The 23,980-nt window shown below is 45.6% G+C and overlaps 1 protein-coding gene across 5 annotated transcripts in view; it reads right to left on the reverse strand.

The window, feature by feature from the left end:
• Positions 1-23,980, reverse strand: part of TTLL5 (tubulin tyrosine ligase like 5) — an 899,574-nt gene that overhangs the window by 306,563 nt on the left and 569,031 nt on the right. For all 5 annotated transcript variants that reach the window (XM_069208446.1, XM_069208447.1, XM_069208448.1 and 2 more), the window contains one exon: positions 407-555. In XM_069208446.1, coding sequence (XP_069064547.1) covers positions 407-555 — 149 coding nt within the window. The remainder of the gene's footprint in view (positions 1-406; positions 556-23,980) is intronic.

Consider the following 23,980-nt stretch of genomic DNA (forward strand, 5'->3'; position numbering starts at 1 on the left):
AAAAGTAAAGAAAACTTGTGGACCACAAACAACCTACAGCTTGTAACTGCTACTTGTGTGTGTGTGTGTGTGTTTTTAAATTGATGAGTGGGCTCTGTTAGTCAGAGAGGAGTTCCTATTGCTCCTATTGTCACACATACAGATGGAAGACCATGGTGACAACTGCAACAACCTCTGATCCTGCAATCCTGATGCAATCCTGATGCAGTTGTCAAAAGACAGTAAAAGGAGACTGCTGATCAGACTAGAGACGGGGCTGTTGAGAATGCACAGGTCCTGAAAGAATGTATGGAAGGCCAAGACAGACGTTCGGTGGCACCATACATCTCCTCCTTATTTATACAAGCATATTTCCCACCTCTGTTTCTTGAGAGCAATGAATTCACCACATATGGCAACCTCTTACCGGATTCTTGGGTTGTGCACACTGTTTTCCTGAGAATCTGGTTGCAGGATCCGTACGGGGCCTGCTGAGCTGCCTGAAGGTCGATGAGCTGTGATGTATGATCCACCAATCCTGCTTAAGGCTCCACTCACAAGGTTCATGTTTGTCAGCTAAATTAAAAGAGAAAGCCAACAGATCAGGACATTGAGGGCGAACATCCCCTAAGTATGTGTGAGGAAACAATTCTATTGTCAAGTAAGTTGCCTTGTCAACTGTAACACACGCAAAGTGATTCTTTCCCAGAAACTACGACTAACCTCACTGGTAACATACTGCACATTTCTGTTCTATGAATATCTATATCAATGCATACACTTCCCTTCCCCACTTTCCTACTCCAGTTTGACTTAAGATAGTATCACTTGAGGGCTCTTAGTCCAGGAGAGGTCTCCTCACCTGTTTTTCTGTCGCTTTGATGGCTCAAAGTTACAGCATCACCTCTGCAGTAGAGCCCCAAATTCTCAGTGACATGTCGGACTTGCACAGGTTGTGTTGTTCACACCTCTGATGCACTGTGCTTTAGTAGAAAAATTAGGCCTAAAATGGTGGCCAACACTTCGCGGAGTCCTACATGCCAGTGCTGTGATACCAAACTCTGGCTCAGTGTCACACATGCGATATGAATGATGGCAGAGGGCCTTTGATGGATCCTGCAGTGTCAAACACACACTATATTTGACACAGAGCATGCCACACAGCGAGCACGAAGCTCTGAAGAAAACCACCAATCGGTAAGCCGGTTAAGCAATGTGTGCTGATTAAAACAAAAGTGTTTAATGGTGTTTTTTGCCTGTGGTATGTGCAGATTTGTGTGTGTGTTTGCCTTCATGCACGTGTGTGTGTTTGTGTGTGTGTGTTTGCCTTCATGTGTGTGTGTGTGTGTGTGTGTGTGTGTGTGTGTGTGTGTGTGTGTCTCTCTCTCTCTCTCTCTCTCTTTGGAATATTTGCACACCTGTGGCCCAATGTGTCACGGCCCCTGGCATAAATGCTGTGTATGAAGGTGGTAATATTTTTTTTATCCTGCGGGCACCCATACCACAATATAAAATCTGTATCTCTGCTGTTTGCTTCCTGAGCTTGCGAGACTTGTGTATTTTTAGGTTGTGCGCACAAGCGCTTTCACATGTTGTAAGTATTGTGGGCTTTTAACCATGCCCATCTCACGCCTCTCACTTTCATTCGTTCCTGGGCTTGCCTTTCATAAATCACTTAATGTCATTGGTAAATGCTTCAGGTTTGTCCCACCTTGCAGACTTCCCCTGTTTAAAGGATTATTGCACAATTGCCAATATACTTCAGAGTGGGCAAACTATTGTTTTCTTTTGTCTCTCCCCTTCGGGCTGCATGGCTGCCATGGCGCTCACAGAGCAAACAGGCACAACAGCATGAACTCTATTGGAGCACTGGTCACAGTGTTCACAGTTACCTAATCAGAGTCATTACTTGAGGCTCTCCCCTTAAAATACTTGAAATTGGTAAATGCTTTATGAAAAACAGGAATTCTCAAAGCGAAAGCGGCTCTCCCGAGCAAATATTTTGCTTGGATTCAGAACAAAGACGGAATTTCAGGAATGATTAGGATTAATTTGCCCCCACAATATAATTAGGACAATTGGTATAAACAGCTTCAGGATGCCAGTGGTCTGGACACTTCACCAGATACTCTCCTCTAGTCCTGTCAGTCATGGAGGAGGGTGTATCTTCTTCTGTAGTAATCAGAAGGGTTCCAGATGTCCTTGGCCTGCAGCTCCCGATAATGGAAATTAAAACCAACATCCTTATGGAGGTGCTTCAGCCTGGCCAGGTGCTTATCAAACCTCCCCTGCTCCTTTAATGAGGCTCTTACATATACGCTCTTGTACAAAACCATGTTCTGATGATCCAGAATTTCTCATTCAAAATTCAAGGCGACTTTGTGGTTCTGGTGTCCATCAGTAAAGTAAGCTCTAATGCCTTCCCCCTGACCCTCTGCACTACAAATCCCAAAGTAAGGATGCGTTTGGTAAATGCATGTTTTCTTCTGCCAGCCTTGCCCTATGTTTAGTAAGTGCCAGCTGGCTCCTGGGTTGCTCCACCCATGTACTTTGAGACATGGTCGTTCAGGCAGTCCCAGATGACTTACTGACATCTTTAACCCACACTATTTAGGATGTCTGGAATGTAGCAACATTTGTTATCCTGTCTGGCCTGGATGTTACTGATTGTTTTATTCTGGCATTTGGTACAAGTGTGGTGCTTTGGCACAACGCTTGAATGAGATCTACGGGCTTCTTAGGGGATGTCCTGGTGTTCTTCATGGATATGCCATTAGATGGCTTTCACCTCTTTGGTGGCAAGGCTTATTCATTCATTAATAATTCAAAGAAAGTTTCTCTAGCAATTCCGCTCATTTTGGGGTTATGCCTGTGGTTCAGCATATTGACAACACCAGAATTCGCTGCCAGCACTGCAGGCTCCTCAGCCATTTTGAGGTCGAGGCCCCAGCTCCCTGAGACACAGCACAGGACATCATGGAGGTCGGTGTCCCGCCCCTCCGCAAATACAACTTTAAATCCGCTATATTGTGCCAGCACATACCCACCCTGTAAAAGGCAGGATCCACCTTTCCTCCACAGGCTGCAAGACATTATTTCCTACAAATGGGTCCTCCAAATTGTACAACGGGGCTATGCCCTTCCAGTTCCTTTGACCCCGCTGCACTTTCTGCCCCCATCAGGGTGGCTGAAGGAGTACCACATGTCTATTTTACAGTAGGAAGTCAGGCCTTTTGACCACCTCCCGATGACAGACAACCTTGAACCCTCGCTATGGTTCACTGTCAGCGTGCCTGAGTCAAACAATGCTTTCACATTCCAGTTCATCTGAGCTATCCTGGATACTGTGCAGTTTTGTGCATTTTTCCTGGTACAGAGTCCAGCACATTTGGGCTTTGATCTTGATGTTTCAGCCTCTGCCCTGGATTTCAGTGAGGATGACTGAGGCTACTGGGACTGTGTCCCTTTTACATCCTGGTGGTGAAACATGCCTGATTGCACATTCTTGCTCTGTAATAGGATCTGAAATACAAGTGGGTGCAGCACCTGTCTGATTGCTTTCAGGTGTCAGAGGAGACTGCAAAAGATCTGCAGTGATGACTGCTCGACTGCGATTGGGCCAGTGCTGTGCCCGTCTCCATACCATACCCAGAGCTGACAATGGTGATGGATTCATGACTGTTGGGTTGGGGTGGCCCCACCTGGTAAAGGTAGAAATCAGCAGACTCTGGTCTCAGATGGTAATCAGACCCCGCATGAATCTGTTGGAATTGAAGGTGATCTGCATAGTGTTGAAGGGCTTCCTGCCAACCATAAAAGGGAGGCCAGTACAGGATCTCACAGACAACACCACCATGTGGTACTGCAGGCGGCAGAGTGGGGTGAAGACTTGGGTCCTGTGCCAGGAGGCTCTACACTTCTGGAATTGCCTGCATTGTCAAGGATCTTTAATCACTGGGTTGAAAAACGGAATCACAGATCTTTTTGCGCATTATGCATGGCAATTACACCAGAACACTAGCTCAATTTGTTTGTCACTGCTGACAGCATGAAGTGTCAACACTATTGTGTGCTTGAGTTCCCTAGAGAGCTCTTATTCTCAGACACTCATTCTTCCTTGAGTGGACCTTTGGATTCCTATATGCTTTCCTGCCCCTGCCTCTTCAAGCTGGATTTCTGAAAAAAAGATCAGGAACAACCAGGCCCAACTTATCTTAGTGTCTCTGGATTGGGCAAGGAGAATGTATTATCTAGAAATCCTAGGTATGAGCATCTATTCTCTGATCAAACTGCTGCTTTAAGAGGATCTTCTGTGCAGCAGCACGGCCCGGTCTTGCATCCAGACCTACCTGTTCAGTCCTGCAGGAGCCTTTGGTCTGAGCCATTTCACAGGTCCACATTTTGAGAGGCACTGCTGTGGCATTTGTTCACAAGGCGAGGAATCTTTGGTTGGAAGTATCCATCAGAAAAACAAGTTACTTATCTTCTGTAATGGTCTTTCTGGTGGATACTATATCTAGTCGCAGATTCCTCACTGTCTTCCCACCTCCCTGTTCTGTGAAATGGATGACTCTCATTCTATCTAAAGAGGTCAAAATCTAGAGATCTGCACGCTGGCCATACTAAATTGCTTATGGGTTATGCATCATAGAGTACGGAATAGCCTGCAAAAGAAACTGACTTGAATGTGCATGGGTGGCACTTATATGCAGCTGTTTGTAATTTCTGGAGTATAAAGAAGTCGGAATGGCGCTGCATGGCACCACATACCAGCGTGCAGGAGTACTGCTTTGGAGTTTTTCCAAATCCAGTCTGACACCAGGAGAATATTTACAATGTGAACAAACTGCAGTTAGATCGAGTTTTCACCAGAAAGAGCATTCCCTTAGATAAGTAACCTGTTCTTATGATCATTTAGATCTTCCTGTAAATGGACTATGGCCTGTTTAAGTAATGTACAAACTAACAAGGTGAGGGCTTAATTATGTTGAGAGTTTCCAGGTATTAGTGGTTCTTGTGATTTTAAGGTCTGGGAGTCGAAGGGCCTGATTTAGCATCTGGCTGATGGGTTACTCATCACAAATGGGACAGATATCCCGTTCACTATAGCATGAGTCCCTTATCTTTAAACTAGTTCAATATAACTATGTACACGTGACATATCTATCGCCGGAGTGATTGCACCACATATACTCTACTAGATCCTCCGAATGCGTCCAGTGTGCACTGCCCAGTGCAGATTTTTTTCATGTTGTGTGGAATTGTTCAATTATTTAAACATACTGGACTGCAGTCCTGGCACATATTCAAATTCTTACGGAGTGGGAGATTAAACAAACCTTGAAATAACGCTTTGTTGGCTCTGTTGCCCAGTACGTCTAAAAAGAAGTTAAGTAGAAAGTTTGCACAACTGGCCCTAGTGGTGGCCAAGCGACGCATAGCAATTCACTGGTTAAGTGTCCGACCTCCTGAGTTGCAGGCTTGGAGGACTGACCTCTTGTACTGGGCTGTGAGGGAAGAAGCACACATGAGGAGGACAAGAGCAAGGATAGGGTGGCTGAAGACCTTCTCTCATAGCATATGATGGTGCAGGAATTGATACCATTGGGGGAGGATTGTCCTCCATAGTTGCAGGGATGACATGGGTAAAAGGCGACTGCACATTGGAGGGCCCTGAAACACTGTACGGGGAAGGGACATACAGAGATTTTAGGCGTGCTCTACTACTATTGATAAGATTTAATGCTGTACTTCTGAAAATTGTACTATACAGCTGGGATCTCGACATCACTGTCGTTACGAGATGACACAGTTGAGTGGATGTGAGAGGGGGGCACAAGTTGTTATCTATTTCCTAAAGATTCAATATTGCTTTTCAGTTTGACTTTAACTTTAAGCTAAGCTATGTTGCACATAAAGACGATATCTCTATTGACTTCTGTTGGTATGTATGTCTGCAATAGGTGAACTGCAATGTCACCTGATCTTTTACCGACTGTATGATGTTTCACACCTGAAAATGCCAATAAATATATATTTTTTTTAAATGAGTCTATTATCTTCTGTGGAACTTGTAAAAGGGCACACTGGATATCCATCACATTTGTGGCAGAGTACCTATCCACCAGACTCTAAATCGAGCCCTAGGCCTTTTATAAATAGCTGAAAATTAATATCTCTTAGAATTGAGACAAGCTGTGTTGAAACAACGGGCAGCAACTGGTTACATTTGAAAGAAGTGGGGCTTGTATACTAGTCTTGAATCTCAGAGTGAGAGTAGCAAGCAGGCCTGCTGATCAGTTGGGTGAGGAAAGTATGTACCACAAAGGCAATTTTGAAAAAAAAAAAAACAGATTTTCACCACATGCAAGAATGTTCTAAAAAGCGATATATTCTGATGGTGCACTCATGAACTGTACCAATACTTTGGTGGTGGCCCAAGCAAAACTACCTATTCGAGGAGGGATCAGAAACTGATGACAAAATGATGAATTGTCATGATAACATCTCTCAAAAATACCTAAAAAGCATACGTCATGCAGACTGTTAAAAAAATGCAGTTCATGTGTCCTATCATTTTATAGAACTTTCCTTCGCTTATACATTTTACTTACTTTGATTTTTCCAGCTTGCCTCATACAAGAAGATTCCCAGTCATTTCATATGACCAAGAAGCTCTTTGGAAGTACACAATGGACAAATAAAACTAGAAGCGTCCCCCAAACATATGAAGAGTGTTCAAACAGTCATGGTGTAATAACGATGTTAAGTTGGCTTGGATCATGGTCAAAATTGTAATAAGGAGAGATTATTCGAACATATACAATTATCATATAAACCATTATCAGAAATAAACTTTTGGCATTGGACTGTAATGCTCAAAACAGGACCTAAAGGACACCATAACAAAAATATGATTTGTAATAAACATGGTCATATAACCATATTATTAGACCCTAGACAGCATAACCCCATGAAAAAAACAGGAGAAAGTAAGGCAGTATAACCAGATACATATCCCCTAGAGGGTATGTTAGGGCTAGCAGGCCTACTGCAATGATATTACAAACAAGATCTTTAAAACAAAACTTCTCCCAGCTGTAAAACAAATGTTCTAGCCACGAGAAAGACATTGAATGGTGGGAGGGGTTATTATTTTGGGGTCCCCACCCCACTAATCTAATGTGGGGACCCAGAGATGATGTAGACAGAAAGAGCACATTGTGGTCAATGTTTTGAAGGCAGTCCCATTGTCCTAAGACCACCACAGGCTGAGTTATGAGCAAACATGTTTTGTAAAAGTAATGCCCTGCAAAGCATTATGGGGCAAGTTTCCGTGCCACGAATATTGTAGTATGTTGATATGACTGTAATGCTTAGAACACCCCTAGAGGACACCACAATGTAAATAGCATTTGTAAGAAACATGGTATAGTAACTATATAGTTAGACCCCTAGAGGGCATAACCACACAAAATGAAAATGGGAGAAAGTAATGCAGTATAACTACATATTTAGCCCCTGGAGGGCGTAGTGCATTACACCTCTTCAGGGGTAACAGGCCTATAGCAATTATATTACAATCAAGACCCTTAAAACGCAAACCACTCCCAGCTGTAAAAGAAAAGTTCCAGCCATGAAAGAACTTAAAAAGACACTGACTGGCGGGAGGGGTTATTATTTTGGGGTTCCCACTAACCTAGTGTGGGGACCCAGAGATGACAGACAGAAAGATTGTGTTGTGCTGAACGGTTTGGTGGTAGTCCCATTCTAGTAGGACTACCACAGGCTAAGTTATGGGCAAAAATATTTTGTAAAAGTAATGCCCTGCAAAGCATTATGGGGTGAGTTTCCGAGTGCAGTGAATATTGCAGAGTCTGATCTCCCGTGGTGCCGGGAGAGCCGCTTTCGCTTTGAGGATTTCTGTTTTACGTAAAGCATTTATCATGAAACAACTTTAAAAAAACACTGACTGGTTGGAGAGGTTATTATTTTGGGGTCCCCACTAACTTCGTGTGAGGACACAGAGGTGGCCTAAACAGAAAGAGTGAGTCGTGCTGAACGTTTTGGTGGTCCCATTGTCGTAGGACCATCACAAGTGAGTTATGGGCAAAAATGTGAAAAAGAATGCATGCAAAGCATTATGGGTTGAGTTTTCCCAACTGCAGTGAATACTGTAGTATCTGTTCTCCTGCTGTGCCGGAATTGCTCTTTCGCTTTGAGGATTTCTGTTTTACATGAAGCATTTACCAATTTCAAGTGTTTTATGGGGAGAACCACAAAAAATTGCTCAGATTAGGTAGTTGTGAATGATGTGACCAGGACTCCAATACCGCCTATCAAGTTCACGCTGTTGTGCCTGTTCACGCTGTGAGTGCCATGGTCGCCATACAGCAAGAAGGGGAGAGACAAACGAAAAAAAAACCTTCACCCATGCTCAAGTATATCGGCACTCTTGCAATAATCCATCTAACAGGGGCAGTCTGCAAACAAGGTACTTACCTTCGGTACCTGATAGAGACTCTATCTAGCGGCAGATTCCTTACTTTTAGAATTTCCTGACGTTAGCTTGCAATCTGGAACTTTTGCAGAGCAATACCTTTGCACACGCTGTCGTTCGGACCGCGTGGCATCGTTGGAGCCTTCTGTGACGTCACAGTCGCCTATAAAGGCACCACCCAGGCCCACGTACGTCAGTTCTTTTTCCACAAACGTCTACGCCAGAAGCGCAGAGCCATGGAAAAAAACTAACAGGTTGTCTGTGCCAAAAAACTAGGGTCCTCAAAGGGACAATCCCTGGCCCTAGCAGACGTGTCCACAGAGCGGGGAGGCAAGGGTGAGTGTAAGGAACCTGCAGCTAGATAGAGTCTCTACCAGATAATGCGTTACCGAAGGTAAGTAACTTGTTCATCTGACAAAAAGTCTTTTAGCTGCAGATTCCTTACCTTTAGAATAGATTCCCAAGCCATAACCTCCTGGTGGTGGGCTGTGGACAAATCTTCTCACACTAAAATGTCCTGCAGAACCTAACAGGCAAGGTGCCCGTCTCTTCCGACCTGATTGTCCAGGCAGTAAAGTTGCGCAAATGTGTGCAAGGATGCCCACGGTGCTGCCTGACAGATGTCCAGGACTGAACACCCCGTGGTAACGCAGTGGTAGCAGCCTTGTCCCTGGTGGAATGAGCTCTCAAGCCCTCAGGAGGCTGCTTCTTGGCCAGCGTGTAGCAGATCTTAATGCAGAAAATGACCCAGTGCAAAATGGTTTGCTTCTGCACTGCTGACGTTTATTTGTTCCCAAGTACCCCACAAAGAGTTGGTCATCCACCCAGAACTCTTTTGTATGGTCAAGGTAGAACGACAACGCTCTTTTTGGGTCCAGCTGGTGGGGTTGGTCCTCTTCTTTAGAGCGATGCGGTGGAGCAAAGAAGGTGGGCAGGGTGATGTTCTGACACATGTGAAATGAGGTCACCACCTTGGGAGAAAAGAAGCACGAGTTAGAAGTACCACCTTGTCTGGAAACATGGTGAGATAGGAGGCTTAGATGAGAGAGCCTGCATCTCACTCACCCTCCTGGCAGATGTTATTGCCACCAAGAAGGCTGTCTTGATAGTGAGCACCCGGAAGGGACAGTTGTATAAGGGCTCAAAGGGAGCACACATGAGAAATGTGAGGACCAGATTTAAGTCCCATTGGGGCATAACATAGGGCATAGGAGGATATATATGTACAAGCCCTCTGAGAAATCTATGAACAATAGGTGATTTGAATAATGAAGGCTGATCTGGCAGCCAAAGGAACCCAAATAAGGCAGAAAAATACCCTTTGAGAGTGCCCAATGCAGATACCTACTGGGCTAGGGACAAAACAACTAGAAGAATGTCAGTGAGAAAAGCAGAAAGAGGATCAATAGATTTGTCTATATGGTAATATACAAAGCAATACCAACGGCAAGCGTTTACCTTCTTGGTGGTGGGATGCCTGGCTGTCAGAATTTCCTTACAGACTTCGTGGGGGAGGTCGAACGCTGTCAACTACAGCTGCTCAATCTCCACGCTTGAAGACGCAGAGTTGAAAGGTTCGGTGGTGTATCTTCTCCTGTTGTTGCGACAGAAGATCTCCCCAAAGGGGTAGTCTGACTGGAGGATCAATGCTCATTTTCAGAATCTCGGAATACCAAACTCTTCGTGCCCAGTACGGAGCTACCAGGATTACCTGGGCCGTCATTCTGGATCTTCTTGAGAACTCTGGGAAGAAGTGGTATGGGCGGAAATCCATACAGGAGGCCTGAACTCCAATTGTGACGAAAAGCATAGCCGAGCGATTGCTGCCTTGGACATGCCAATGTGCAATACTGCTGATATTGTGCGTTCACTTTGGAGGTGAACAGATCTAACCAAGGCTCTCCCCACTGATGAAAGAGTCCTTGTCCCACCTCCAGATGGAGATGCCACTCGTGATCCACTAGGCATCAATGGCTGAATTTGTCGGCCCTGGTGTTCAAAGAACATGCCAGATGTTGAACCACCAGGGTTATGCCCTGCTGTTCCAGCCATGTCCACAGATGCAGGGCCTCTTGACAAAGGGTGCATGACCCCACACCGCCCTGCTTGTTGCAGTACCACATGGCGGTGGAGTTGTCCGTGAACCCTTGCATGATCTACCCTTTGACAACAGGAATGCCTTCAATGCTAGTCGGACCACCCGGAGCTCCAGTAAGTTGAGACCAGAGGTCTCTGATCACCACCTCTCCCAGATGGTCACCCCATCCCAGAAGTGACACATCTGTTATTACTGTAAACTCTGGTTGGGGAAGGGAGAGGAGTTTGCCTCTGACCCAATCGCAGTTCACGAACAACCACTGCAGATCTTTTGCAGTTCCCTCTGATATCTGAACTGTGTCGGTGAGATTTCCCAAATGCTGTGCCCATTGGAACTTCAGGTCCCAATGCAGAGCCCTCATATGCCATCTGGCAAGTTTTACTAACAGGATGCAGGAGGCCATGAGGCCCAACAGCCTCAGATTCTGTCTCACCTCGATCCGGGATAGAGGCCGAAACATCAGAATCATAACCTGAATATCCTGGACTCGCTGCTCGGGAGGATAGGACCGAAACTGCACTGTGTTCAGAACAGCTCCGATGAAAGGGAGCGTCTGAGAGGGAGTCAGGTGTGACTTTGGCACGTTTATAGTGAAACCCAGCAAATGCAGGAGGTTCACTGTAGTCTAAAGGTGGGTGACAACAGTCTGGGGTGAAGGAGCCTTCAACAGCCAGTCACTGAGGTAGGAGAAAACTGAAACTCCTAGCCTGCGCAGATGAGCTGCGACCACTGCCATCCCTTAGTGATCACCTGAGGGGCACTGGTAATGGTAGCACAGTAAACTGAAAGTACTCATGGCCTACCTTGAACTGCAAGTAGCACCTGTGGGCAGGCAGGATGGGGGTGTGAAAATACGCATCCTGCAAGTCCAACGCTACCATCCAGTCTCCTCGGTCTACGGCAGACAAGACCTTAGCCAGAGTGAGCATTTTGAATTTCTCCTTTTTGAGGAAGAGATTGCCGCCCGCAAATCCAGAATCGGGCGAAGTCCCTTGTTTATTTTGGGTATCAGAAAGTAGATGGAATAACAACCACTGCCTACTTCTGACATCAGGTCCCTTTCTATGGCTGCCTTGACCAAGAAAGCTGTAACTTCCTCAAAAAGCAAAACCAAGGGCTTGGGGTGGTGACGGACAGGGGAGTGGCCACTCCCCTTTCCATTGTCCAGTTTCATGCCAGAGCAGGGACTGGAGGTCCCTTAACTGGGGTAGGCTAGTTTATGCAAGGAGGGCACCAAATGTGCCCTTCAAAGCATACCAGTGGCTTGGGGAGAATACCCATCCCAAGCCATGTAATACCTATTTCCAAAGATAGAGGGTGTTACCCCCTCTTCCAAAGGAAATCATTTGTTGTGCCTTCCTAGGCTTGAGCTGTTCAAGCAGCAGGAGGGCAGAAAACTGTCTGTAGGGTGGCAGCAGGTTGGGCTGCCCGGAAAACCCCAGGAAGGCTGGTAGGCGCAATTCTGGGGGTCTTCTAAGGAGTCCCCAGTGTGCATGGAATCATACTTCCAATACTGGCAACAGTATTGGGGTATGCTTCAGATATGTTTGATACCAAACACGCCTAGGTTCGGAGTTACCATTATGTAGATGGACATAGGTAGGGACCTATGTCCAGTACACGCATAAAATGGCGTCCCGGCATTCACGAAGTCCAGGAAAATGGAATTGGAGTTTATGGGGCACCTCTGCTAGTGCAGGGGTGCCCTAACAAACAGGTACTTGCACCCTGCCCTCTGGACTAGGAATGCCTGCCATAGGGGTGACTTGCAGTGACCTGGTGCGGTGACCTGTAGTGAAAGGGGGCATGCACCTTTTCAGGTAGGCTGCAATCGCAGGCCTACAAACACATTTTACATGGGCTCCCATGGGTGGCATAATTCATGCTGTAGCCCATGGAGAACCCCTGGTGCCCCAATGCCCTGGGTATCTGGGTACCATATACTAGGGACTTATATGCGGGTACCAGTTTGCCAAATGTCAGGTGTGTGAAGTCCCAGCAACCAAATTTAGAGGGACAGAGCACAGTCACCGGGGTCCTGGTTAGGAGGATCCCAGTGAGCATTGTCAAAACATACTAACATCAGGCAAAAAGTGGGTGTAACCATCCCAAAAATAGGGTATTTTCCTACAGTATTTACAATGATTCATACATACAGTGGGATGTCTTAGAATGTGCCTTTCAGAATAACAGTCTGACAAATACCCATTGATTCCGGTCTATAATTTCATTATGCAATAGACATTCCCCATTGATTTGTCAACGTTTCGACCCATATACCAATTCTAAGGGTCTCTACAGGACAAACAGTAACATCTGGCACTCAACCTCAAACCAATATGATTATTCCTTGTGCTGGGGTTCTGTCCCAATATTAGACTTCTGGTTCATACTGTTTATAATCCCATGTGTGTGCATGCCAATTCAGGTCACATTTCTGCATTGCAGAAAGCACTGCATCTGCTGATGATTGTAATCAGGATATTATAAACAGAGTGAATATTTCATACAGAGAGTTTGACTGATTATATGTATAAAAAGAGTCCTACAGAACAAGTGTTGTTTATTAACATATTATACCCTGGTTCCAATTTTGGGCATAAGGGGTGGGTGTAGTGTATAATAATTTCTGTCCCAACAAGGGCACGCTAAAGAAGCTTGGCAGGTGGGGCCGCGGAGGTGGTGGATGCTAGGCTGGATGGCGTGCTGACTTTTGCCGCAGATAGGGTGGATAATATGGCCTCTACTGTGAAACTGCTGGGTTCCCATTGGGGTTGGATGGGTTGGCAGTAAAGGGATGCCAAAGCTGCAAAAGAATTGGTGAAACAGTTGGGTTAGTAAGACAGGACTGAAAGGCCCAGAGAAAGCGCTCAAGAATGGAATCAGCCTTGTACCTGAACAGGCGAGTCCCATCAAGGACGCATGTCCATCAAGGAGGGCTGAACATCACTTGTGAACCCAGTCGACTGCAGCCATGTATGGAGGTGAGTGGCAACCCTGGTTCCTATGGCCTGTCAAATGAAATCAGTGGTGTCCACAATAAATCATGAACTTGACAGCACCACAACCATCTTGAGTCGCCTGATAGAGTGCAAGACAAATATCAACAGGCACATCAGGGAGGACTTGTACCAGCAAATCCCAAAAGGCATGTGAGTGTCATCTTAAACAGCTGGGGACTACAGATCAGAAGGCCAAGTTGGTAGAAAAGCAGACGCATTTGCCAAATGTTTCCACTCGCTTAGATTTCCTATCATAGGGAATGGTGGGAAATGTTTTGGGATTAGACAGATTTCTGCAGCTTGCATCACTAAGCTTTCTGGTGCGGGGTGCTGTGAAATCAAGGCTGGGTCACCAGAAGCAGGACGATGGTGCTTGGCAATTTGTCTATTGACTAGGGAGGCCAGAGCAAGGTTTGGCCCAAGACCCAAATAAGGCATTCATTAGTGCTTTGTTAAAGAGAAGAAGGGGTTCATCAGATGTTTGCCCCAGTTGAAGGACTTTTGTCAAGACTTTAATTTTAACCTCCAAGGTGGGAAGCTGGAGGCTTCTTTGGTTGCCCTACAAATCAACATGGCACAAGACGCCAATTCTTCCGACATGGTCCAGAGAGAGAAGAAAAAGACCGGTCTAAAGGGAGGTATCAAGGCTCCTAGCCTCATGTAGGTCCTTGTACCAGTTGTCATCTTGGTATGGATGAGCGAACTAATCACCCATGTCACAGTCATTATCTGAATCAGTCCCAAAAGGGAATGCAAAGTGTTGTAGAGGCTGTGGTAATTCAAGTGGGGCAAGCATCACTTTGGGTGATTCATGCACAACGTAGGACACGTAGCTACTTTTTTCAGGAGGGGAAGTCAGCATGGGCATCGACGTGCTCAGGGCCAGCTTCGGTCATGGCGCTGGCCGCAGAGTCGGAGGCAAGATAACTGTGGAGGGTCCAGTTGGCAACAAGCGAGAGCCTACTAGTGGTAGCCCAGGTGTAAGGCCTTACAGCTCCTTGGGGCTCGAAGGCATGCTAAAGGGAGTTGGCAGGGATCCAAAGAGTTGAAGCATGGATGCAGTGAACTCTTCAATCTGATGCGGAGAGGCTGAAGGCCGGGAAACTCAGTTGTGCCATGATCAGCTGTAGGATTATCTCCGAAGTAGGCTGACTTCCACAGCGAGATCAAGAGGGGTAGTGCTGCCACCTTGTTTGCTAAGGCAAATGCGAAGGAGCAGAATCGCGCTTATGTTTCTTACACTTACCTCAGGATTTGGAGTGCAATGAATACCAACCTCTAGAAAGGCTATGTTGAATACACAAACAGGAACGGGACCAAGAGAGGGCCTTGGATTCAAAGCCAGACTTCATTCCGCCACTGGTGTCTTCTTAAGCTTTGGGTTCATCAACTGCAGGCGCCGCAGTCCTTTGAGTTTTGGCTCGACTCAAGGTATCACAGGTACACCCGATGGGGATCTGTCAAAGACATATGTTTGCAACAGTCCCTACAGGGCTTGAAACCTGTTGCTTGCACACTGTAAGACATTGTGTGGTAAGTAACAGAGACAAGTGGGAACTCAGGATCTGAGTCTGGTCGCATGAAAAGAAAGGAACTGACAGTAGCAGGCTGACATGCGCCTTTATAGACCCTGCACTTCATTTCCAAGGTGGAATGCATCAGTGCACAGCCATACGGTGCCACATTCTGGCATGCAGAGATACGGCTGAAAAGATTCCAGCTCCAGTCTGACGCCTAGGCCAGTGGTTCCCAACCTTTTGACTTCTGTGGACCCCCACTTTATCATTACTGGATCCCAGGGACACCCACTGAATCATTATTGGAATCCGGGGACCCCCCCACTGAGTCAGTACTGAAAGCTGGGGACCTAATCTGTTAATATTATTTAATTTTGTAAGCAGTCGTGGACCCCTGAGGAGGCTTTGCGGACCCCCAGGGTTCCTCGGACCACAGGCTGGGAACCACTGGCCTAGGCAATATTCAAAAGGAAAGGAATCTGCGGCTAGAAGTCTCTATCAGAAATCTGAAAATCTACATTCAAACGCAGTTGTAAATCTATGAGTGTGGATTTTTGAGTTTCTTTGAGAAATGGTTCCCTAAGTTCCAGGATCCTTGCAACTGACTAGTTGAGGCAAGGTCTTCACTTTAAATACGCCCTTTCTCGCAATCACCAGAATTAGCAGGCATTTTCTCTACCCTCCACCGTGCACTTCCTCTGTGCCTGGCTGATGTTTATAATTCGCCGCCGGACACGAGCTGTGTTTACTCCAAATGCCCGCCTTCTCCGAGATGAGCAGGTGAGCAAATATCCCAACTCGTGAGGCAGGAACATTTCGCACATTCCTACCGGACAGGTGTTTAAATTACACAGCAATACAGACAGGGGACAGATTTATGCACACAGAGGGGATGGGTGTTCGGGGCTTACTGAGCGATGAGTGTGAAGAGGGCAAAGAGTCGCAGATATAAGAACCAGAGGCCGGCTGTAACTTCATGGAAAAAATAGCGATAAACTGTATTAAGCTGCTCCTCTGTTTATTTAGCCATCCCCTGAATGTTTAAAGTGAGAATTCTTTCACATCTGAAGGGCTTCTTGTCGCCTCCTGCTCATCTCGGCTTAGAGCCTCTTTGTGTGTCCTGAGCCTAGGGTCCCATACTCCTTAAGGGGGAGCATACTCTTATTGGACTCGCACACTTCTCCCCAGACTGCCCCGATGTCCGGACGCCAGCGCCCATCTTCTATGCCAATCTCCCATACGTCACTGATGAGTCAAGGCACTGGGGCCGGAGCTACTGCGAGCATCCTCTGCAGCTCAGAGACCCCCGTAGGGAGCTAGCCTTTCTCATGAAGTAACCCGAGAAGCTCTTTCCAAATTGCTCCCAGGACCCAAACTCTTAAATCGTGCACAAACGTTGTTCCTTTCTTCTGATACCAGAAAACAAATACATTGTGAAAACACCGCAGTTAAAACTTCAGCCCCTTTCAATCTGTTTTTAACCAATCATTTCTATTGAAACATAACTTACACAAACAAACGATGGTCTCACAATTGTGAAGTCTAAACAGCTGTAAAGGAGAATATTTCCTGTCCCTCTAAAAATATGCCATTTGTCACAGCTTCCATGCTTTAAACTCTAGGACTACCTGTAGCAATTCTTGGTGGTTTATTCATAAAACAGTCATTAGGGATATTTAAAGTAATGAAGCGGTGGGGCAGGTGTTTGGCATACACGGACAAGAAGAGTTAGGAGCAAATGTAATCGCAAATGATACCATAGTAAGCAATGTTGGCCAATAACACTGGCCACGCCTTGGTAGGAATGAAACGTTTCATTGGGAGTTTTACGTTCTTCCACAAGCATATATTTTAACATTTTGGTCCACACAGTGCCTTAGCACATTGGCAAACCAGGATTTTAAAGGGATGGGTTATGTAATGTAAGTATTTGCAGAGGCCACACTGGGAAGGCAACAAGTATATAAATCTACCACATTCATAAAAAGCTCAATTAACTGATGGATATCTTGACAAGGAACACATAAGCTCAGGCAGAACTGTACAAAAGGATGCACAATTCAGAGGATTTATAGAGAAGAGCTATTGGCAAAGATGAAATGAAGATGCAGACTCCGGAACAGCAGAGTAGATCTATCCTTTAGGTCAAACACAACTTAAAAGCATTTGATTTAGACAGCAGGCTTATCCCCCAGGTTATGCCGCCCTTACAAGCATCAGCATTTAGACTGCAAAGCTATGTCAAAGCTTAGCAAACTTTCAAGTGGAGGCCTCACCTAAAGGTTTCACTTCAATGACACAACTGCAGAAGTTGGCTTTTGACACTAGTGCTAATGAACAGGATACACAGATCTTACCAAATTTTCCTTAGGCAGCAGGCTTACATGAGGTAGTTACAAAGCACTGGAATCCCCTGTAGGTGGCCTTTTGAGGCAGGATAGAAGCAGATGGATTGAAAAGCAAATATCAAGTAGGTAAAGCGGTTTTTAATATTTCCAAAAGGTGATGGGTAACATCCCAGGCCTTTTCAGTCAGAAATAAGAAGACCATCCTGCAGAATTTGGGTCCCACGAACAGAAGAGGTGCATTTATCATAGGGCTCAGAATAGGCCAATATGAAGAAAGTGGGTTCACGGTGCGTGAGTTCCTTCGTCACTCAAGGAGAAAAGCTTTGAAGGTGACGCTGTCTTCATATGGAAGCCAGTGCAGGGAGCCTGTTTCTGATGTTCAAGTCTTAGAAATACTTGAAGATAGAAAAAAAATATTCGAGGTTCTCTGGGGACGGGCTGGAAAGGTAAAGAAGGTCACGATTTAAGGGGATCTTGCTAACACTGCATTCAGAATGACAGCAAGGTGCTTTACCTGAGTGACCAAAATGGGACAGGCTCCGACAATGCCAAGGCTAGATGTTATTAGGCAATGTGATAGAGAAGGCTTCATTCTTGCCCAAATTAATTAAAAAAAAGTTTAAACCCACCCCATCATTATTGTAAAAGGCACAATGAAAAGTATCAAAGCTGGTCTGTGGGAGAAAGCTTGAAAAAAGCTATATACGGTTCACATACTTGAACAACTTGATTCCAAAGAGATTGATCAAATTGTTTAATGGGAAGTTAGACGTGGAAGATTAAATTGTAGTGTGGTTAGTTTTACGTATTCTTTGCGCTTTAGCTTCAGGCTTTAGGCCTTTGTGCATTTTGCCCTGAATATGTTTTATTCATTTGCTGACAGCTTAGAGCCTCTGTGCACTCTGCTCTACATGCTTTTTATTAGGCTTCGTACTGTTATTTTTCAAATAGCCAGTTCTACGGTGTTGTTTTTTATTCATATCACACTGTTTTGCCTACTTCAGCACTGGAGTTCTCCATAACATATTTACTCTGTGCTTCAGTCAAGGATACAGTCTGGTACATTGCCGATAGACGTGGTAAGAGTTTAGACTTGGCATTCCTGCGAAGGAACATTTTGTGATCACGATGACATGATAGTTATAAAATCACTTCCTTGTTCCAATACACGCAAGAGGGAGATTCCGACCAGGGAACCACAACTTGACGCGGACTGCCTCGTTGCAGATGCTGAACCAAGATCACAGGTCTTTGCTCAGGTATGAGGGCTGATATCCCCATAGTGATTCTAATAGGCAAGCTAGAAGCTTAACATGCTGTGCTCTAGATAGAACAAACAAAGGGAGAGTAGAAACTGTTTGACAATATGATAGCTTTGTTTTTATGTTTTACTCTCCTGGTAACTATCACAATCCTACTGTGTTGTATCGTTCTGGTTATTGCGGCTCACGCCTTAATATCTAAAATACAGTCGTTTTATTAAAACATTATATAAAACTTATACTGTCTTTGTCATTTGTATATGAGATCATATTGGAAATAAGAGAGTTGGTTTGGATCTGAGTAACCACGACTTTCCTGAGAAGTTCCAAAGATGTCATGCGCTCGGCTGCCAAATCATTCCTTCCACATGGGAGAAATGAGGCACTGCTAGTTAGCCGGAGCAAAAACCGGATTTAGGGTGACAGAGTTCTTTACACGTGGGTCAGACTCAGTCCCCCACACCGTTATCGATCCTGCTACCTAGAAATCCAGTAGTCTCATTTAGAATAATGAGAGCCCACGCGACATGGCGCCGCCAACGTTTGGTCTGGCTCTAATGATTAGGTCCGACTGACTCTCTTGGTCTCATATATATTTTGACTCCTTGGTTCCGTATACGGAGACGTCCGTGGGGCTGAGGGTTTCCGCCGCCACGGCATAGGTGCTTCCTGTTGCTTAGTGGTTGGTTGTTCAAGCTTGAACTTTGAAAGGAAAAACCCCGATATTGGTGTGCCTTCTCTGCCCTGCGGCTGTTTTTTATAAAATGGCGAATCCTAATGTAGTGAACATAGCAATTAATATGCGACATCCGCTCACGGGACATCTGTTGACACATGGACTGACAGTCCAGGGGGGTCCAGTCACTTTTGTGGTGGACGCCCATGCAGCCTATAGAACGGAACTTTTTTATTCTTGGGTCGCTTTTCCAGCAGTGGATGGGGGAACAAATACTTTTCACGAATACACAGTTGCGAATGCCCCTGGACAATACAGGGCTTACGCTTATTTAGAAATACCTCTATCTTATCAAGAACACCATAATTGGCTTGATGGCGCCCTCCCACACACAATAGCACAAGTAAGGTTAGGTCCACTGAGTAATGATGGTCCTACCTGGCCTTTATTGGCTACATATACACCACATCCTGCGGTTGCTCAATTGGCAGTGGTTGAAGTTCGTCGTTTATATACAGAATTAACGGCTACATATAGACGATTAGTTCAGTTTGTGATGCAGACATTAAACACGAATGCAGCGCGTGCTGCTCCAGCGCACCCACAGGCGGTGGTTCCGGGTCTTAATCCGGCCACTGTACACTCGGTTATGGGTAAAGCACCGGCTAAACGAGAGGAGACTCCGTTTTGGCTGGCGCAAAAAACTAATACGCTGGAAGCAGTATTTCCCCATACGGGACCTCAGGATAAAGATAGAATTTTGACGATGTGTTTGCCGTACGGGATGGTTCCTCCGGTGGACCTTTGTAATACATGGGGCACGGTGTTTGCCGCGCTCTACACTACGGCACACGGTACACCGACATTAGCTAATTTACCGGACGTGCTTAAACAGATTCAGGATGAATATGGGGCTGCCCCTGCCTTAGATTTGGGCATGCAGTTGCTGGGCAATTTTGCCACAGTTTCTTCTATTATTTTGAGTAATCTCAAAGGAGAGGCAGTAGCACTAGCAGTGCGTATGCGTCTTCGGGATGTTCCGCTGCTTCAACAGGAGCGGGAGCTTCCGAGAATAATAGCGGAAACATATTCTAGTATTGGTCGTGATAGCCTAGGGGCTAGACCACAAAAACCCCAGTTACAGGGTACAAATAATAAAGATAATGCTAAACAGCAACGACCTGAGGGTTCGAAAAAGCGCTGGGAAAAGAAGCAGCAAACACCTAAGAAAGATAATGGGCAGTCTCCGCAAACGGAGACCCCACAGAATAAGTATAATCTCAGGAATAGGGATACTTTGAAGACGCCTGATAGATATCAATATACTGATACACGCCAATCTCGTTCCTTTCAGGACTCATCGGAAAAGAGAAGTGAGAGAGGTGGGCGGTCAGAGCGGAGGACGGAGTACGTGAAACCGAGACAGGATTCACAACGCTCAGTGGAGGTTTCTATTAAACAAGAAGAGAAACCGCTGCAACAGAAACAGCAATTCAAAAAGAAGAAAGTGGCAGCTGTCTCAGTTAGACATGCCGCTCAAGAAGAGAGTTCTCTTGACGAACAAGACATGGGCCTTAGCTCTGTTAGACAGCGCGGCAGAGGTCACAATAGTTCGCCGGAGTCTTCTAGAGCATCTGGAGGTGAAAGCAACTGATGACTTCATACAAGTCGAGACAGCGGATATGCGAGTCTCTGATCCTGATAGAGTATATATAGTGACTCTGCGATTGGAAGGGGACATTGACCGTGTTATAAACGCAATTTTTTGGGACCATGTGGTAAGATCATATGATGTTCTGTTGGCCGAACAAGATTGGCCACCTGACTTTGTTCGTGACTGTCCAGTTGGGGAGGAGGTTATTACACCTTCCTTCTCACCACTTGTTCCGAGAGAACTCGCGGAGTCCTATAGTAAATCATGGGCTCTAGCACAGGCTCCCGCCTTGTATAGAAATAACGTGGGGTGGGACAGACAATCACCTTATCATGTAATTCCGATAAAGGGCGAACCTCAGCCACAACCGCAGTATCCTATCAAATTTGAAGCAAGGGCATCGGTTAGGAAAATTCTTACAGAATTGGAGTATCAGGGTGTTATTGAGCCCTGTGTCTCGCCGATGAATAATCCCTTGTTTCCGGTTGCTAAACCGGACCATTCATATAGGATAGTGGTGGATTACCGACATTTGAATAGTCATACACGCACATATGCAATACAGAATTCACATAGCGCAGCGCTTATGAATAATATAGTGCGTAAAAAATACAAAACAACATTGGATATCTCGAATGGATTTTTCTGCCAGAATATAGCGCCCGAGAGTCGGGACTATACCTGTTTCAGTGCGTTTGGCTCTCAGAAAATTTTTTGTCGTTTGCCTCAGGGGTATAAGAATAGCCCAGGACTGTTTTCGGCTCGTGTAACTGAAATGCTGCATAAGTTTGACCCTGAAGCATTATCATATGTTGATGACATATATCTGACAGATAATGAGATTCTGCAACATCTAAGGCGTGTATCGCGCATTGTTGTGGGATTTGCTGATATTGGCTATAAGTTCAATTTTAAGAAATCAAAGATTGCTTTCCTCAGCGTCATTTTCCTGGGATATGAGTTGTCGAGTGAGGGCAAGAGCTTAGCGCCACATTTTTTGGAGAAATGTGCATTATTGCAGCCTCCTAATACGGTTCGGAAGCTCCAGTCATTGTTGGGGTTTCTGAATTTTGGCAGAACTTACATTCCTGAATATGCAACGCGTATAAAACCATTATACGAGTTGATTCGCCCGAATTTTTCGAGTAAACTTTGGACGATTAAACATACACACATACTGCGAGAATTACAGAGTGATCTTTTAGCAGTTAAACACTTACACACTCGGGACAATAAGACACATTTAGTGATCAGGGTAATACCTGGGGCTGTTGGGTTTACTTAGGTCACCTTTAATGAAGGGGAGACTGTCCCGATTGCATACAAATCTCACTTGTATTCTGCTGCAGAGCAACGTTTTGCACAAACTGAGAAAGTTCTCACTGCAGTACAGATGGCTGTTATTAAAGAAAGACCGCTGGCCCAGGGTCAACGCATTGTTGTCGTTTCCCCGGTTCCGGCCTTAGAGGCTGTTACTAAAGCAAGTGTTCCTAATTCGAAGGCTCTACACCCGCGATGGATTCAATGGGCTACGTCTTTGACAGCCACTGATGTAGATTATGTATTTGACCCTAAACTGCAGACTCAAGAATTTCTTCAATACGAAATAGAATACCCTGTTCCTGCTGGTACATTGCCTATTGACCAATATGAAGTGGTCATGTATACCGATGGCTCTGCTCAACCGGCGGTTGGGACTAAACAACAGTATTCTGCTGCATGTGCGGTGGTGAGCGGCACTATGGAGGGGGAAGTGTTCTGCCCCCGACATACTTATACTAAAACCTTGGGAGATTGCACGGCACAGCTGGCTGAGCTCAAAGCTCTTTCGTTAGCGTTGGAGCATGTGGATCCGGCACTTTTAACCTTGCTGGTCTGTGACTCCTACTACTGTGTGCAGTCTTTCAACGAATATTTACACTATTGGAAGATGAATGGGTTCAGAGATTCTAAAGGCAACACCATTAAGCATAAAATGTTGTGGGGTAAGGTTGCGGATCTGAAGGAGACGCTTCCTAAGGTCCATGTTGTGCATACACTTGGACACCAGCGCGTTGGAATACACGTTGCTGGGAATACTTTGGCTGATGAAGCCGCGAAATCGGCAGTGGCTGTCGCCACTGTAGCCGCAGTGACTCGTTCGAGTTCAAAACCAGACACAGAAATTTCAGCTGCCATAAAGGCTACGGCTGATGGCACGCATTTTCCTAAAGGATTTCCTTCAAAATATAGTTACTGCTTGAATGGTGCGCTACATGCTACTGTTACAATTCCAGGCATTGGTGTACGTGAAATTCCCAATAAAATTGAGAGACCTCGATTGATTTCTGCAGCACATGAGGGGGTGGCTTCTGCACATGCTGGGGTGGCTGCCACAATTTCCCTTTTACAGGCTCGTTATTGGTGGCCTGGTCTCTATAAAGAGACAAAATAGTATGCCCTTTGTTGTGACATTTGTCAACAAAATAAGACATCGTCGGCTAGACGCCCGCAGCAGACGCCCCTTCTGATTTCAAACAAACCATTACAGTGTTTGTACTTGGATCATTGTGGTCCGCTGACACCAGATAGTGCATACAAATATATATTGGTTGCTGTAGATTTGTGCTCCAGATTTGTATGGGTATGGCCACAACGCTCGGCTGACGCTCGCACTGTTATTAAAGATTTGCGCATCTTTGTCGATATATTTGCAGTTGCGGCTTTTCATTCGGACCAGGGCCCTGCTTTTGCCTCTAAGGCATTCAGGGACACCATGGCTTCGTTGGGGGTCCAACTCCAATTCTCGTCTCCATTTCATCCCGAGGGAAATTCTGTCGTGGAGCGTTTAAATCGTGATTTAAAGCAGTCCTTAACGGCCAGAGTTATAGGTACGGGTCGTGGTTGGCTAGCCCACCTATATGGAGTACAGAGAGCACTTAATAACTTGCCTAGAAGGTCACTG

Source organism: Pleurodeles waltl, chromosome 9 (genome assembly GCF_031143425.1).
Source record: "Pleurodeles waltl isolate 20211129_DDA chromosome 9, aPleWal1.hap1.20221129, whole genome shotgun sequence".
NCBI lineage: Eukaryota > Metazoa > Chordata > Amphibia > Caudata > Salamandridae > Pleurodeles > Pleurodeles waltl.